The 13,423-nt window shown below is 41.5% G+C and overlaps 1 protein-coding gene across 13 annotated transcripts in view; it reads left to right on the top strand.

The window, feature by feature from the left end:
- GALNT3 (polypeptide N-acetylgalactosaminyltransferase 3) overlaps positions 1-12,563 on the top strand; it is a 296,872-nt gene extending 284,309 nt beyond the window's left edge. For all 13 annotated transcript variants that reach the window (XM_029605654.1, XM_029605651.1, XM_029605645.1 and 10 more), the window contains one exon: positions 11,022-12,563. In XM_029605654.1, the coding sequence (XP_029461514.1) occupies positions 11,022-11,144 (123 nt within the window). In that variant the 3' untranslated portion in view covers positions 11,145-12,563. The remainder of the gene's footprint in view (positions 1-11,021) is intronic.
- Positions 12,564-13,423: the final 860 nt, after the last annotated feature.

The raw sequence follows: 13,423 nt of genomic DNA, 5'->3' as shown, positions 1-13,423 counted from the left end.
TGTGGGCCTTGCTCTGATAATCATTTTGATAGGATAATTCGTTGCCCTATCAAACCTGCCTTATTTAGAAATAGAAGCTCTTCTGTGCTTAGCTTACAACTAGGCCAGGTGGGGGTTCTGAAGAGCCATACATTGGGGAGCAAGGGTAATTTGAGCTGAAGAAACATCTCGCATTTCCAGCTGACTGCTTCTCAAAATGAAAATATGATGGGACATTCCCAAAAACAATGAAATAGGGTGCCTTCCATCAATTTACATTTTGTACAGAGGTTGGTATCTGCCAACTTCATCTGAAAGGGATGGGGTAATATAGAGTTGCCACAACAATTTATAATAAGATTTTAGCAAAATTACATTATCTGAGATGCTAGGAAGATTTGTGAATATCTGCTTAAACTCCGTGAGCGATAATGTGAACAGGGGCCATGTTTTCCATTTAGCATGGAGCTCTTCAAGACATTTTTGTTCAGTAACCTTGATAAGCGTTTTACGGAAAACGGAAATGGTTGGGCAAGAGGACGCTTCTTCCCTCAATGCTTCCAGAAGTGATCATGAGGCAGCCGTATTTTGTAGTTGTCGTGTGTTGCGTTTTAGGAAGTGTTGTATTTGGAATAGAGCAAAGTAATCAGTGCTCGGGATTGATATCTCTGTTGCAAGGTAGATAACAATATAGCACCCCTAGTAGACAGATCGTGTAATTGGTAGATATACTTAAGTCCTTGTTTTTGCCATTGCTGAAATGTACTGGTGGATAGCCCAGGAGGAAAGAGCAGGTTGTGCGCTATGGTAATCAGAGGAGATGGTCAAGATTTATACTGGCAGTAGGAACAGAGTTGCGTCCAAGCTTTCCTACAGGAGTTGAGAAACGTTTGATCTTTTAAGCGTAGCGGTATAAGCTGTGGGTCAATTTGAAGAAGATGATTTAGTGATGAGACTCCATACCATTCTAAAAGAAAGCGGTATGGTATGATATGCGATGTAGAAAAAATCCAGTCGCATACATATCATAAGCAACACGCCAGATTATAAATTTGTAAATTTGGGAGACCGAGTCCTCCCTCCTTCAGGGGCCGCATAAGAATGGATTGAGACAATCTGGCTCATTTACCCTGACTCAGGAACACATTCAACGCCCTAGTGAGTTTCTTATGATCCCGTTGAGTGATTCAAATCAAAATCATTTGCAATATGTAAAGCCATTTAGGGAGCAAGATCATTTTAAAAAGTTGTATCCTGCCCATTAAGGACAGAGGAAGGAAGCTCTAACATTCTAGTGTGGAAATTGTGTGGGTTAGCAGTGGTTGGATGTTAACCGTGTAAAGATCGTGAATATTTAAGGGCATTTTTATCCCTAAATATTTAAGTTCACGAGACACCCATTTAAGTGGGAAATCACCTTGCCATATTTGCAGCACTGAACCTGATACATCAACGGCTTCCGATTTATTTTGGTTGATTTTTAACCCAGCAAATTTCCCAAATTGACAAGGTAACACAACGACTGCTGGTAGAGATTTAAGAGGGTCAGTCAGGAACACCAGCACATCATCAGCAAATGCCGCCACTTTAAATATATGCAGGGGTCCTCCAAATCTTCGAACTTCTGGTTCAGCCTCCAAACGATGCAATAATGGATCTATTGAGAGGATGTAAAGCAGTGGAGATAGGGGGCACCCCTGCCTTACTCCTCGTTTAATTGCCACATCCTCTGATACCACCCCATTAGTGAGAATCCTGGACACTTGATGATCATACTAAAGAAGAATATATTGCAAGAAATTCTTGCAAAATCCAAATCTACAAAGGACCGAAAAGAGGTAGTTCCATGACACGCAATCGAATGCTTTTTCAGAGTCAAACCCAATAGCGAGCGCTGGTATGTGTTCTAGGGATGTGAATCGTTTTTTGACGATTTAAAATATCGTCCGATATATTTTAAATCGTCAAAAATCGTTAGAGGCGATATTTAATAGGAATTCCCCTGATTTATCGTCAAAAATCGTAAATCGGGGGAAGGGGGAGGGCGGGAAAACCGGCACATTAAAACATCCCTAAAACCCACCCCGACCCTTTAACATAAATCCCCCACCCTCCCGAACCCCCCCAAAATGTCTTAAATTACCTGGGGTCCAGTGGGGGTCCCGTTGTGATCTTCAACTCTCGGGCGTCGGGCGCGTTGATAGAAAATGGCGCCGGCGCTACCTTTGCCCTGTCATATGACAGGGCAAAGGTAGCGCCATTTTGCTGTACGGCAAAGCAAAATGGCGCCGGCCGTACGGCAACACGAGTCGAGCGCAGGAGGTCGTTCCCGGACCCCCGCTGGACCCCCAGGGACTTTTGGCCAGCTTGGGGGGCCTCCTGACCCCCACAAGACTTGCCAAAAGTCCAGCGGGGGTCCGGGAACGACCTCCTGCGCTCAGCTCGTGTTGCCGTACGGCCGGCACCATTTTGCTTTGCCGTACAGCAAAATGGCGCCGGCCGTACGGCAACACGATTCGAGCACAGGAGGTCGTTCCCGGACCCCCGCTGAACTTTTGGCAAGTCTTGTGGGGGTCAGGAGGCCCCCCCAAGCTGGCCAAAAGTCCCTGGGGGTCCAGCGGGGGTCCGAGAGCGATCTTCTACGCTCGTGACGTTGGGGAACACGAACCAAAATGGCGCCGGCGCTACCTTTGCCCTGTCATATGACAGGGCAAAGGTAGCGCCGGCACCATTTTCTATCAACGCGCCCGACGCCCGAGAGTGGAAGATCACAACGGGACCCCCCACTGGACCCCAGGTAATTTAAGACATTTTGGGGGGGGTTCGGGAGGGTGGGGGATTTATGTTAAAGGGTCGGGGTGGGTTTTAGGGATGTTTTAATGTGCCGGTTTTCCCGCCCTCCCCCGATTCACGATTTACACGGTATTTAGAAAAACAAAACCGCGACGATCCAATTCCCTCCCCCCCCAGCCAAAATCGATCGTTAAGACGATCGATCACACGATACACATCTCTAATGTGTTCTGGTTTTGGCATATTGTGAAGGCTATAATAAGCTTAATTATATTGCCTTTTACCTTTCGGCCTTTAACGAAGCCAACTTGGCAGGGTGAGATAAGGGATAGCAATACTATATTTAGCCTGTCTGCAAGTACTTTAGCTAAATCTTTAAATCACAATTTAGTAATGATATAGGCCTATAAGACGCTGGTAGTAAAGGGTCTTTGCCTGGTTTGGGTAATACTGTGATATGAGCTGTGTTGAAATTTGTGGGGAAAGCTTTCCGTTTGAGACCATCCAGATAAAAATTAGTCAAGGGGGTAACTAAGTATGTGCTAAGAATCCTGTAAAAGTCATAGGAGAAGCCATCTGGGCCCGGAGACTTCCTGGACTGAACAGAGTGAATTGCCTGTATCACCTCAATAGTCTGTATTGGTTGGTTCAGATAATCCTTTTGATCTCTGGATAGTTGGGGGAGTGATAGGTTTTGGAAGAAAGATTCCTCTTCCACCCCAGCTGCCTCTGGATCTGCCTCATAGAGCTTTTCATAGAAGCGTTGAAATGCTTCACTGATGTCTTTTTGTTGGGAAGAGATAATACCATGTTGTGTTTTCATTTGGAGTATTTGAGATTTTTGCCTGGTGGCACGAACTAAATTCGCCATGAGTTTCCCTGGTTTATTGCCATATCGGAACAATCTGATTTCATCTCGGTGAAGTGTATATTGGGCTCTAAAATGAAGCAGTGTGTTAATCTAGCTTAGACAATGGTAGTAGTGAGATCGGTTCAGTTCAGTGGGACTCTGATTCAAGATTGTTTTGGCTTGTGTGAGGTCAGCTTCTAGTCTGAGAATATCTTTATTCAGCTTTTTGATGCGAGAATAGACATATGCTATTATTTCCCCTCTTATTGCCACTTTTCCAGTTTTCCAGTCTCCCAGAGGAGTTGGGGTTCATCAATATGTTGGTGGTTGGTGCTGAGAAAGTCCTGCCATTTTTCCTTAAGGAATTGTTTGAATGAGTTGTCATCCTTAAGATAAGTGGGAAACCTCCAGTGCTGTGAGCCTGGAGCTTTAGGGCCAAAAGCAAGTGAAACTGTCACTGGGGGAGTGGTCAGAGATTTAGATAAACATTTTAAAAAGTCTTTGGAAATAAGAATGTAGTCGATGCGAGATAGTGATAAATGGGACCGAGAACAGTGAGTATAATCCCATTCATTAGGGTGAAGTATTTGCCAAGAATCAATTATATTAAGGTGGTGGCATAAGAAGCCAACGCCCTTCCTCTGCTTTTTCTGGGATAAAGCAGCTCCCCGAACCAGCACAGAGTTTTCATCTTGGTCTGGATTAGATACACAATTGAAATCCCCTACCAAAAGAAGAGCACCGATCAGATGAAGACTGATAGTGTTCAGCAGCTGCTCAAAGAAAGAGTGAGAATATGTGTTAGGCGCATGCACATTACAAATGGTTACTTGGGTCCCAGCCCACACTCCGGTAATTAGGATGAATCAGTCTTCGGGGTCTGCTACACTAGTCTGCATTTGGAAGTTCGAGGTCTTATTAATCAATGTGGCCACTCCCGCCTTTCAACCAGAGGCTGCTGCAAAGGAGCAAACTCCCACCCATTCCCTTTGTAATTTCTGACTTTCCCCAGCTGAAAGGTGAGTTTCTTGTGTACAGGTTATATCTGCATTTAATAATTTAAGATGGGTAAGTACTTTCTTTTGTTTAATGGGTGAACCCATTCCATTTACATTCCAAGATATTAATTTAGTCAATGTGCATCCAAAGAAGTATGAAAAAGGTAAGAATGTGATATAAGAGTGTGCCAAGGGGGTTCCCAGCCTAACCCTCCTGGAACCAGGGCATCCAAGATGAGTCCAGAGATGGAGATAAAATTAGTTTCCATAAGAAATGTTATTTTATTTTATTTAAAGGCTTTTATATACCGACTTTCTTGATACAAATCAAATCAACTCGGTTTACATCGAACAAGTAGAAACTATAACCAACCAAAAAAAATAGAGACAGTTTGAAGGAGTATAAAGTTACATTATAACAAGGATGTGTTAACTTGGAGTAGGAAATAAGAAGGGGTACGAAGAAAGAGTATAATATACATTGGAGTATATGAGGGAGGCAAGGGGCAGTCCTCATGGTAATTTGTAAACGTCCTCATAATAATTTATATACATGATTTAGCGCTTGTTTATATGCATAATAGCTAGAACAGTTATAAGTCAGGCTGTTGGACTGGTGTCTGTGAAGGCTCGGCAGAACAGCCAAGTCTTTAATTTCTTTTTAAAAGTTATTAGACAAGATTCCTGCCTGAGGTCCGGAGGCATGGCGTTCCAGATAGAGGGACCTGTGATGGAGAATGTCCGGTCTCTGATGTTTGAGTGTTGTATAGCTCTGATAGATGGTACATGTAAGGATCCCTTGTAGGCATCCCTTAAAGGTCTAGCTGTTGAGTGCAGTTTGAGGGGGTATAGCAGATCAAGGGGGGTCTGCTGGTGAATATATTTGTGGATAATTGTAAGTGATTTATGAAGAATCCTGAATTGTACTGGGAGCCAATGAAGATCTTTTAGAATGGGAGAAATATGCGCTCTCCGATTGGTATTCGTCAAAATTCTCGCTGTTGCATTTTGGAGTAACTGGAGGGGTTTTACAGTGGAGGCCGGGAGTCCTTGCAAAATGGAATTACAGTAGTCGATTTTGGTAAACAGAATGGCTTGGAGGACAGATCTAAAATCATAATGGAATAGGAGCGTTTTGAGTTTTTTGAGTACTTGTAACTTGTAGAAGCACTCCTTTGTGGTATGTTTTATGAATTGCTTTAGGTTCAAGTGACAATCGATAATGACTCCAAGATCTCTAGCGTGGGAAGTTTGTATATTGGTCTGCAGCTGGTGTTGAAAGGAACTGCCTTCTGGAGTGATTAGTAATAGTTCAGTCTTGGAAGTATTGAGCACCAGATTGAGGCTTGAGAGGTGATGATTGATCGTTTGCAGATGAGAGTCCCATAACTTGAGTGTTGATTCAAGTGAATTGGATATTGGGATTAAAATTTGAACATCATCTGCATAAATATAGAACTTGAGTTTCAGGTTTGTGAGTAAATGGCAGATAGGGAGAATGTAAATATTGAACAGAGTAGGCGATAAGGAGGAGCCCTGGGGGACTCCGAATGGGGCGTTGGTGTGAGAGGATTCCTTGTTCTTGATTTTAACCTTATAGCCTCTATTGCTAAGGAAGGAGTCGAACCAACTAAGGGCTGCTCCTGTAATACCTATGTCTGATAGCCGGTTTAGAAGGGTATTATGATTTACTGTATCGAAAGCTGCAGAGATGTCAAGGAGAGCTAAGAGGAATGATTGTCCTTTATCAAAGCCAATGTAAACTTGATCGAGGAGTGAGATGAGGAGTGTTTCGGTATTGTGTTCTTTTCGAAAACCATATTGTGATGGGTGAAGAATATTATGGTCTTCTAAATAATTTGAAAGTTGTTTATTTACAATTTTCTCCATGATCTTAGCTACAAACGGGAGATTTGATACAGGGCGATAGTTGTTAAGGTCTTCTGGATCCAGGTTCGGTTTTTTGAGTATGGGTTTGAGTGTGGCCATTTTGAGAGCATCTGGGTATATTCCTTGTGAGAGAGAACAATTGATAATATCGGCTAGATATTTGGAGATGTATTCTGGTATGAGAATCAGAGATTTGAAAGGTATTTGGTCTAGTGGATGGGTTGAAGGCTTCAGTCTTTTTATCAGGTTTTCCACTTCTAAAGTGTGAGTAGGGTTGAAGGAATCCAAGCTTATGTCTGTGTTCCGTGGGTGGAGGGTATTCTGAGGCAGTGAGTTTAGGTTGGTTGGTAATCTAGCCAGGGTGTTAGAGATTTTGTTTTGAAAGAATACAGCAAGATCATTGGCTTTCGCTTGGGCTGTGTCGTCTGGAATAGTAGGGGGCACAGTTTTGGTGAGTTCCGATACATAGGAAAATAGTACCTTCGCGTCAAACATCATATCATGGATACGGTGGGCATAGAATTCTCTTTTTGTTTGAAGTGTTATTGTTCTGTAACAATCAATATGATACAAATATGATGTGATTTGTAAGACATTCACTGTTATTATAAAAAATTAAACCAGATAATGACCAACTAATCGGTGTTCCCTTTCCCCTACCCTCCACCCACCTCTCCCCACCCGCTGTCTCCTTCCTGCCCTCTATCGCCCTCCCCCCTTCCATAATCATCCCCCAATCCAAAAAACTAAATCCTCAAGCATGAGGTAAAGATATCAAACTTAATGTGCCCGGGGGGGGGGGGGGGGTGTCACTCCTCACGCGGTGGATTATAACATTTTGGTAATGCACGTTGCGACAATCTGTCTCCTAAACAAACGAGGCCTCCTATGTGTTATTGGCAGTAAATGTTGCTGTCTTTTTAAGCGAGCTTGCCCATCGCTTTCCATAGGACCCATCCATGTTTTGTGAGTAATGTCTGCCAGGCATGAAGCTGCCGTGTCCAAAGCTACCTTGACCACAAAATGAGGGACAAGATCACCTCGGCAGATTTTATAATTCCATGCCAATCTGGTGGTTCCGTGGGCACTCTGTCCACATATGTAAGACCAAGTATTTGTTTAAATGGGTCCCCCGCTGTCCGTCACAGGCCACATCATCGCTTCACTTCCGGCAATAGCTAGTGCCGTACCATTCCCATCCCTAAGTGCAGAGCTCTATTTGCTATCGCGCAATGTCTGAGCACTCACACTAAAAAAAATTGCCGGAAAGAATGTGCAGGTTCCTGGCGCTCCATCTCCAGTATTTTAATGTCAGAGGGCTGAGGCCCAGCCACTACCGCTATCGAAGCACCATTTTATAAATAGTGGGTGCTGCAAAAATAGAGGCCAGCATGAAAACCAGTTAGATCTTAACCCCGCCGTACTTCTTCCCGGTAAGCAGGTCCGCCGGTGCTACCAAGTCTCTCATGTCTCTCATGTTATATAACCTTGTACATAACCCTGTATATAACGAATGCTTCGCTAAACCCTGTACATAACCTTTCCCATTGTGTCATTGTTTTACTCTACCCCCGCCCCCACATTTGTCACTCCTATTTTGAATCCCTCCTTTCCAATTTATCTAGTTTTTGCTCTGTTTCTGCGTTCTATTGTTTACTGTTCTTTGTAAAGGCAATACCTATATATACATCGGTTGTAAGTTACATGTAAACCGACACGATGTGCAAACGGTTGTCGGTATATAAAACCGTTTAAATAAATAAAATAAATTTCCAGGACCTTGGGGCCTCACAACCCTCTCGGGCCATGGGATGGACAAATAAAGAAGTTCACATTTTCAAAACCCAGAGTCCTCATAGTATTCTCGGGCTATATGATGGGCGGATAAATATTGGAGATACAGAGTACTGTGCTGCAATGATCCCGGGAAAACCTCTAAACTCGGAAGTGTAGGAAAATGGAGCCTACCGTAAAAAAACTAGCCAGCAATCTAAGTACTAGGTAATTTATCCAGGAAGTCACATGCTTTATCCAGCTATTCGAATTGGTAGATTTTATCCCCAGACCAGACTTTCAACTTTGCCGGAAATTGCAGGGAGAATTTGATATGTCAATTATATAAGGATGAACAAATCGGTGAAAAACTTTTACAGAGATCAGACACCACAGGCGAATAATCCTGAAATATGCGGATGCGATTTGACTGGTACAAAATATCAGTTTTTATATGGGAAGCTCTCCAAATATCATTCTTGTGAGCAAAATTCATGAATTTTACGATGACCAACCACAGTTTCCCTGCTGTATCTTTTTTCACACAGAGTCTGTGTGCTCATTCCACTATCAGTTTCCTCTGCAGGGACGGGAGGTTGAGCATTGTGGGAAGCCAGGTTTCCAGCATTTTGCTCAAATTTTTATCTTCTACGGACTCAGGGAAACTTAGAAATCTAAGGGTTTTATGTCAAGCTCTATTCTCAGATTCGTCAAGCTTGGTTTCAAGATCTTTTTTGTTGTTGTTGTGTGCAGCCATTTTGTTTTCTGACGCTGTCGCATCGTCTTCCAGTAAAGAAATGCAGTTTTTGATGTGGTCGATGTGAGGGTTAAGCTCATTTATAACTTCTCATATCTCGCCAAGCTGAGTCATGATTCCGGCCAGCTTTTCATAGAGAGCCTCTCGCACTGCTTCCTTGATGTCAGTGATGGTAAGTGCAGAGGTTGTAGGTGAACTAGGACTCTCGTTCCCAGCCGCCATCTTAGCTTCAGAAGGATGCGGTTTTTCTTTTCTCTTTCTTTCCGCTCTTTGTCGCCATTACTGGAGATATTTTGTTCATATAGGTGACAATCGACATATGCTCTTGTCAATCCTAGCCCCGATGACCAATTTCTCAGGTTTAATTGCTGAGATGAACGAGGATGAGTGGAGCTAACCCCTGTAGCCGAGATGAAACACGTCCTCCCGGCTCACCACATCACGTGACCTCCCCAGGAGTAGCTTTTGTACATCCCATTGGTCCTGAGTCCATCTGGCTACACGCTAGGAAATGGAGAAATTACTACCTGATAATTTCATTTTCCTTGGTGTAGACAGATGGACTCAGCATCCTGCCTGCTGCTGCCCAAGAATGATGCCAAGGAATCGTCTGTGAAGTGAATGTCAATATTATAGATACCCAATCCCTAGATCAGGGCATCTATAATCTTGCTGGGATTCAGCATTTATGTTTGAGTACAGTTACGGTAATCCATTTTTAATCAAGTTTGTTCAATAGTATTCCACAATGGCTTTTGAAGAGAATACTGAAGGGCTGAGGTCACCGCATGGGTGTATCTAAGGTGACATCAGCTTTGAAACCTGACAGTCTCCATCTGCTAGCAGGGGAGCATATAACCCATTGGGCCTGAGTCCATCTGTCTACACAAAGGAAAACGAAATAATCAGGTAAGTAATTTCTCCATTCACTGTGGAAAGCAGGACAAATTGGCCACATAATCCCACCCATCTCCCCTTAGAGTTGATGTTCAGCTAGCTAAAAGGGCCTGAGAAGACTCGCACAGGGCTAGTATGTGGGAGCTCCCATGCATACTCTGTGAGCTGGGTCTGTATTGGTGCCATTAGATGACGTTTCCCATGTCTTATCTGCTATCTATGGAGAACAGTCTTTCCAAGTAAGCAAGCTTGCTTTACCAAAATGTCAGGGAGATAATGTATAGAACTGCACTCAGTAGACTCTCGCTCCAAGTCTTTTAAGTACCTAGCAATGCTTCTGGTTCTGAAGAGAATGTAAGACTGAGCATGAAGGGCGCAAGTGGAAGAGTAGTGGTGGATAAGTGATGAAATATAGGGAGGACCCAGATTATAAATACACTTGTATGAAGGCAAGCAGCTCAAAAGAGGAGTAATAAATGAGAAGGAATTTTATGAAAAGCCGGGAGAAGAGGGGGCAGAGAATGCCAGGGAGGCTGAAAAGGAATCTAGCAGTTGAGATTTTTGAAGGAGCTGTAACAAAGTGAGCAACTGGGCAGGCTAGCTAGAAGGAACTTTGAATAATTAAACTGAGAGAGGAAAAGACCTTGGAGGAAGAAACTGACAGGCATTGAAATTAAGCAGCGGGTTAATTTTGTAGATGTTGAAAGTGGAGGTTGCAACAAAAAAATAGAGAAACGAGGAAGTCTGATGTTCTAACTAGGCTCTTTGCACTCTCTGAGGTTTGCTGAACATTTTTCCTAGAGCTCCAATGGTGTTAAACTTTTCAAAATCAGGCATATTCAATTAATCATAGTGCTTTTTAATAGGGCCAAGTCATCCCATGGATTGTATGTAGCACCAAAACATTATTGAGAAATGTGACAACTTACTGATATTCATGGATGATCTTAACAAACCCACAAAGCTGAATTTGGGCAGATACAATCTGCCCAAATTCCTGAAAATGTCTATTAGTGTTCTCTCCAATACATTAATTGTTGTCAGCATATTTACCTTACCATGTTTTATTTTGTTTTTTTTCTAGGATCAACTTCTGTTCAACCCAGCGTTAGATATGTGTCTTACAGCAAATGGAGACCATCCCAGCATGGTACCATGTAACCCTTCAGATGCATTCCAAAAGTGGATGTTTTATCAAAACAATTAAATATTGTTCTGTACTATTCAAACATTTAAAAATTGGGAAAACCAGTCCTTGAAAACTGTGAAAGGAAATAGCACTGAAATTTTCAAACAATACAAAAAAAGCTAATTTAAACTGGTTTAGATTTCTTATTGCCCTCTATTCATGCAAACAGTTCAAAGCAAGTTACAGTTCATAGTAACTATGGAGAGTACCTTTGTCATCCTTAAGAAAACTGCACTATTTCAAAGTACTCTTAAAACTACACTGAAAGCACAAAAATGAGAAATACCAAAGAATGGTTTCTAATTCTTTTTATTTTATTTAACGTTTATAACACATGGAAACTTAATTTTCAGAACAGGATTTTATAGATTTTGGCTACTGATGCATTTTGAAGGGATAAGAAATATATTCTTGAAAGGGTGGGAGGATAAGATATGCATTATTTTCTTTTGTAATGCTGTTGTAACATATTAAAGTTTAGAAAATGCTATTTTGAAAATGTGATAAATACCTTTAAAGTGTATTTTTCTAATTTTGAAATAAATAATTCAGGTAAACCACCTCCCTCCACAGCAAACAAATGACCAATCTAACAATAAGGCCTAAATTTTCAAAGCAATTGATGTATATGAGCCCAGTTTTATATGCATAACTCAGTTATGCACATACTTCTACGTGAACTGCAGAGAGGAATTCCAGGAGCAGAGTTGGAACTTATGTACATTTTTTTGGTTTTAGAAAGTATGCATGTAAGTTAAGACACATTATTTCACTCTCCAAAGTCAGTGTACAAGTTATATACAAACTTTAGTCCTACCCTCAGGGAGAGTAATTTTCTAAGGTATTCAATAGGTAAAACAGAGCTATACCTGTAAGAAATAGCTTGTTATAAAGTTTCCTGCCCAATACTCTGGTAAACTTGTGTATATATTTCTTGTATGCACATACCAAGATTGAATAGAGGTGTTCCCATGGATAGGGGTGGGGAGGGATTTGCACTTGTGCACACACTTTCATTTTCAAAATTATGCATATAAACTTTCCCCTAAAATTTCAGTATACATTTTAGCAGGTATAATTGTTTGTTGATAGTTTGTGGGATAATTTTCAAAGCAGACATACATTTGTAAGTTCACTTTGAAAAATGGTGTAAGTTTCATGGCTATTACAGAATTATTCACAAAGAAATTTTGCAATCATTTTCAATTCTGGGTTACATAAAATGCTTGATTTTAATTTGAGAATCATGTAAAAGTCAAGAAAAGCCAAAGCATATTGTCCTTTTGAGCAGTTCAAACAGTGTCATTATTTGGAGTATTCCAAGCATTGTCAATTTTCAGTTTTGGCTTGAGTATCCTTTTCAGTTCTTTATTCAGAAAAGTCATTTAGTGGCTATATTTTAATGATGCTTCAAAATAAATTCTGCTTTGCAGTGTGTCTTGTTCTTTTTACATATCCTCAATATATCTACTGTTTTGATTTTGCTGCGTATGTAATGTATGCTTAGGAATAAGCCACGCAAGTTTGCTTTTTTTTAGCTCTTTGTATAACTCTGTAATTCCTTTTGCTGGTAAATTATACTTGACAAAAGTTACAAGTGACAAAGCAATGTTTTACATACTTGTATCTTATATTTATATTGCTGGATCTGTTTCAAATCCTATTCAATTATTCTACTTTCAGATAATTCCAGTTTTCATAGTTCTATGTAGTGAATGAAACTAATTCTGAAATCCTAGTATGACTGGCTGTATTTAACATTCTACTTGTCAGCCTTCGTAGAGAGGCTAAGGACTGAATCATTGGGAAGCTGAATTAACCTCTCAGCCATTAACGATTAATTTTCTAGCATAAAGTTAGACGTTCTTGATGGAAGATTACAAGACTGGATATTCTTTTTTCCTGAGGTAACTCATATTATGCCACAATTTGTTTCGAAAGTTACAAAACATTTTGTAAAGTTGCAGCTGATGGGAGAAAATATTTATAGAAGCTGATGTAGGTAAATTTGGTGTGTATGGGATTGATGCTGTTGCTTCCAAGATAAGTGAAACTGCCCATATCAGGGGCCACAACTCTAGCCTCCACCCTGCTTGTGCTGCCTATCATGCTGCAGCTGAACCTTGCAGGCTCCTCCCACAGCTGCTGCCATCATCTGCCATGGCCCAAACCCTTAAGGGCCAAGATCACAACCACATGGCCAGTCTGAGCGCTGGTGGGAAGAGAGAACAGAGCTCCCATCTCTCTCCATCTTAGGGTCCCTGCCCCACCTCTCCTTCTGTTGACCATTGTACTGA

This window comes from Rhinatrema bivittatum, chromosome 6, assembly GCF_901001135.1.
Source record: "Rhinatrema bivittatum chromosome 6, aRhiBiv1.1, whole genome shotgun sequence".
Lineage (NCBI taxonomy): Eukaryota > Metazoa > Chordata > Amphibia > Gymnophiona > Rhinatrematidae > Rhinatrema > Rhinatrema bivittatum.
This window is presented reverse-complemented; position numbering and strand designations above follow the sequence as displayed.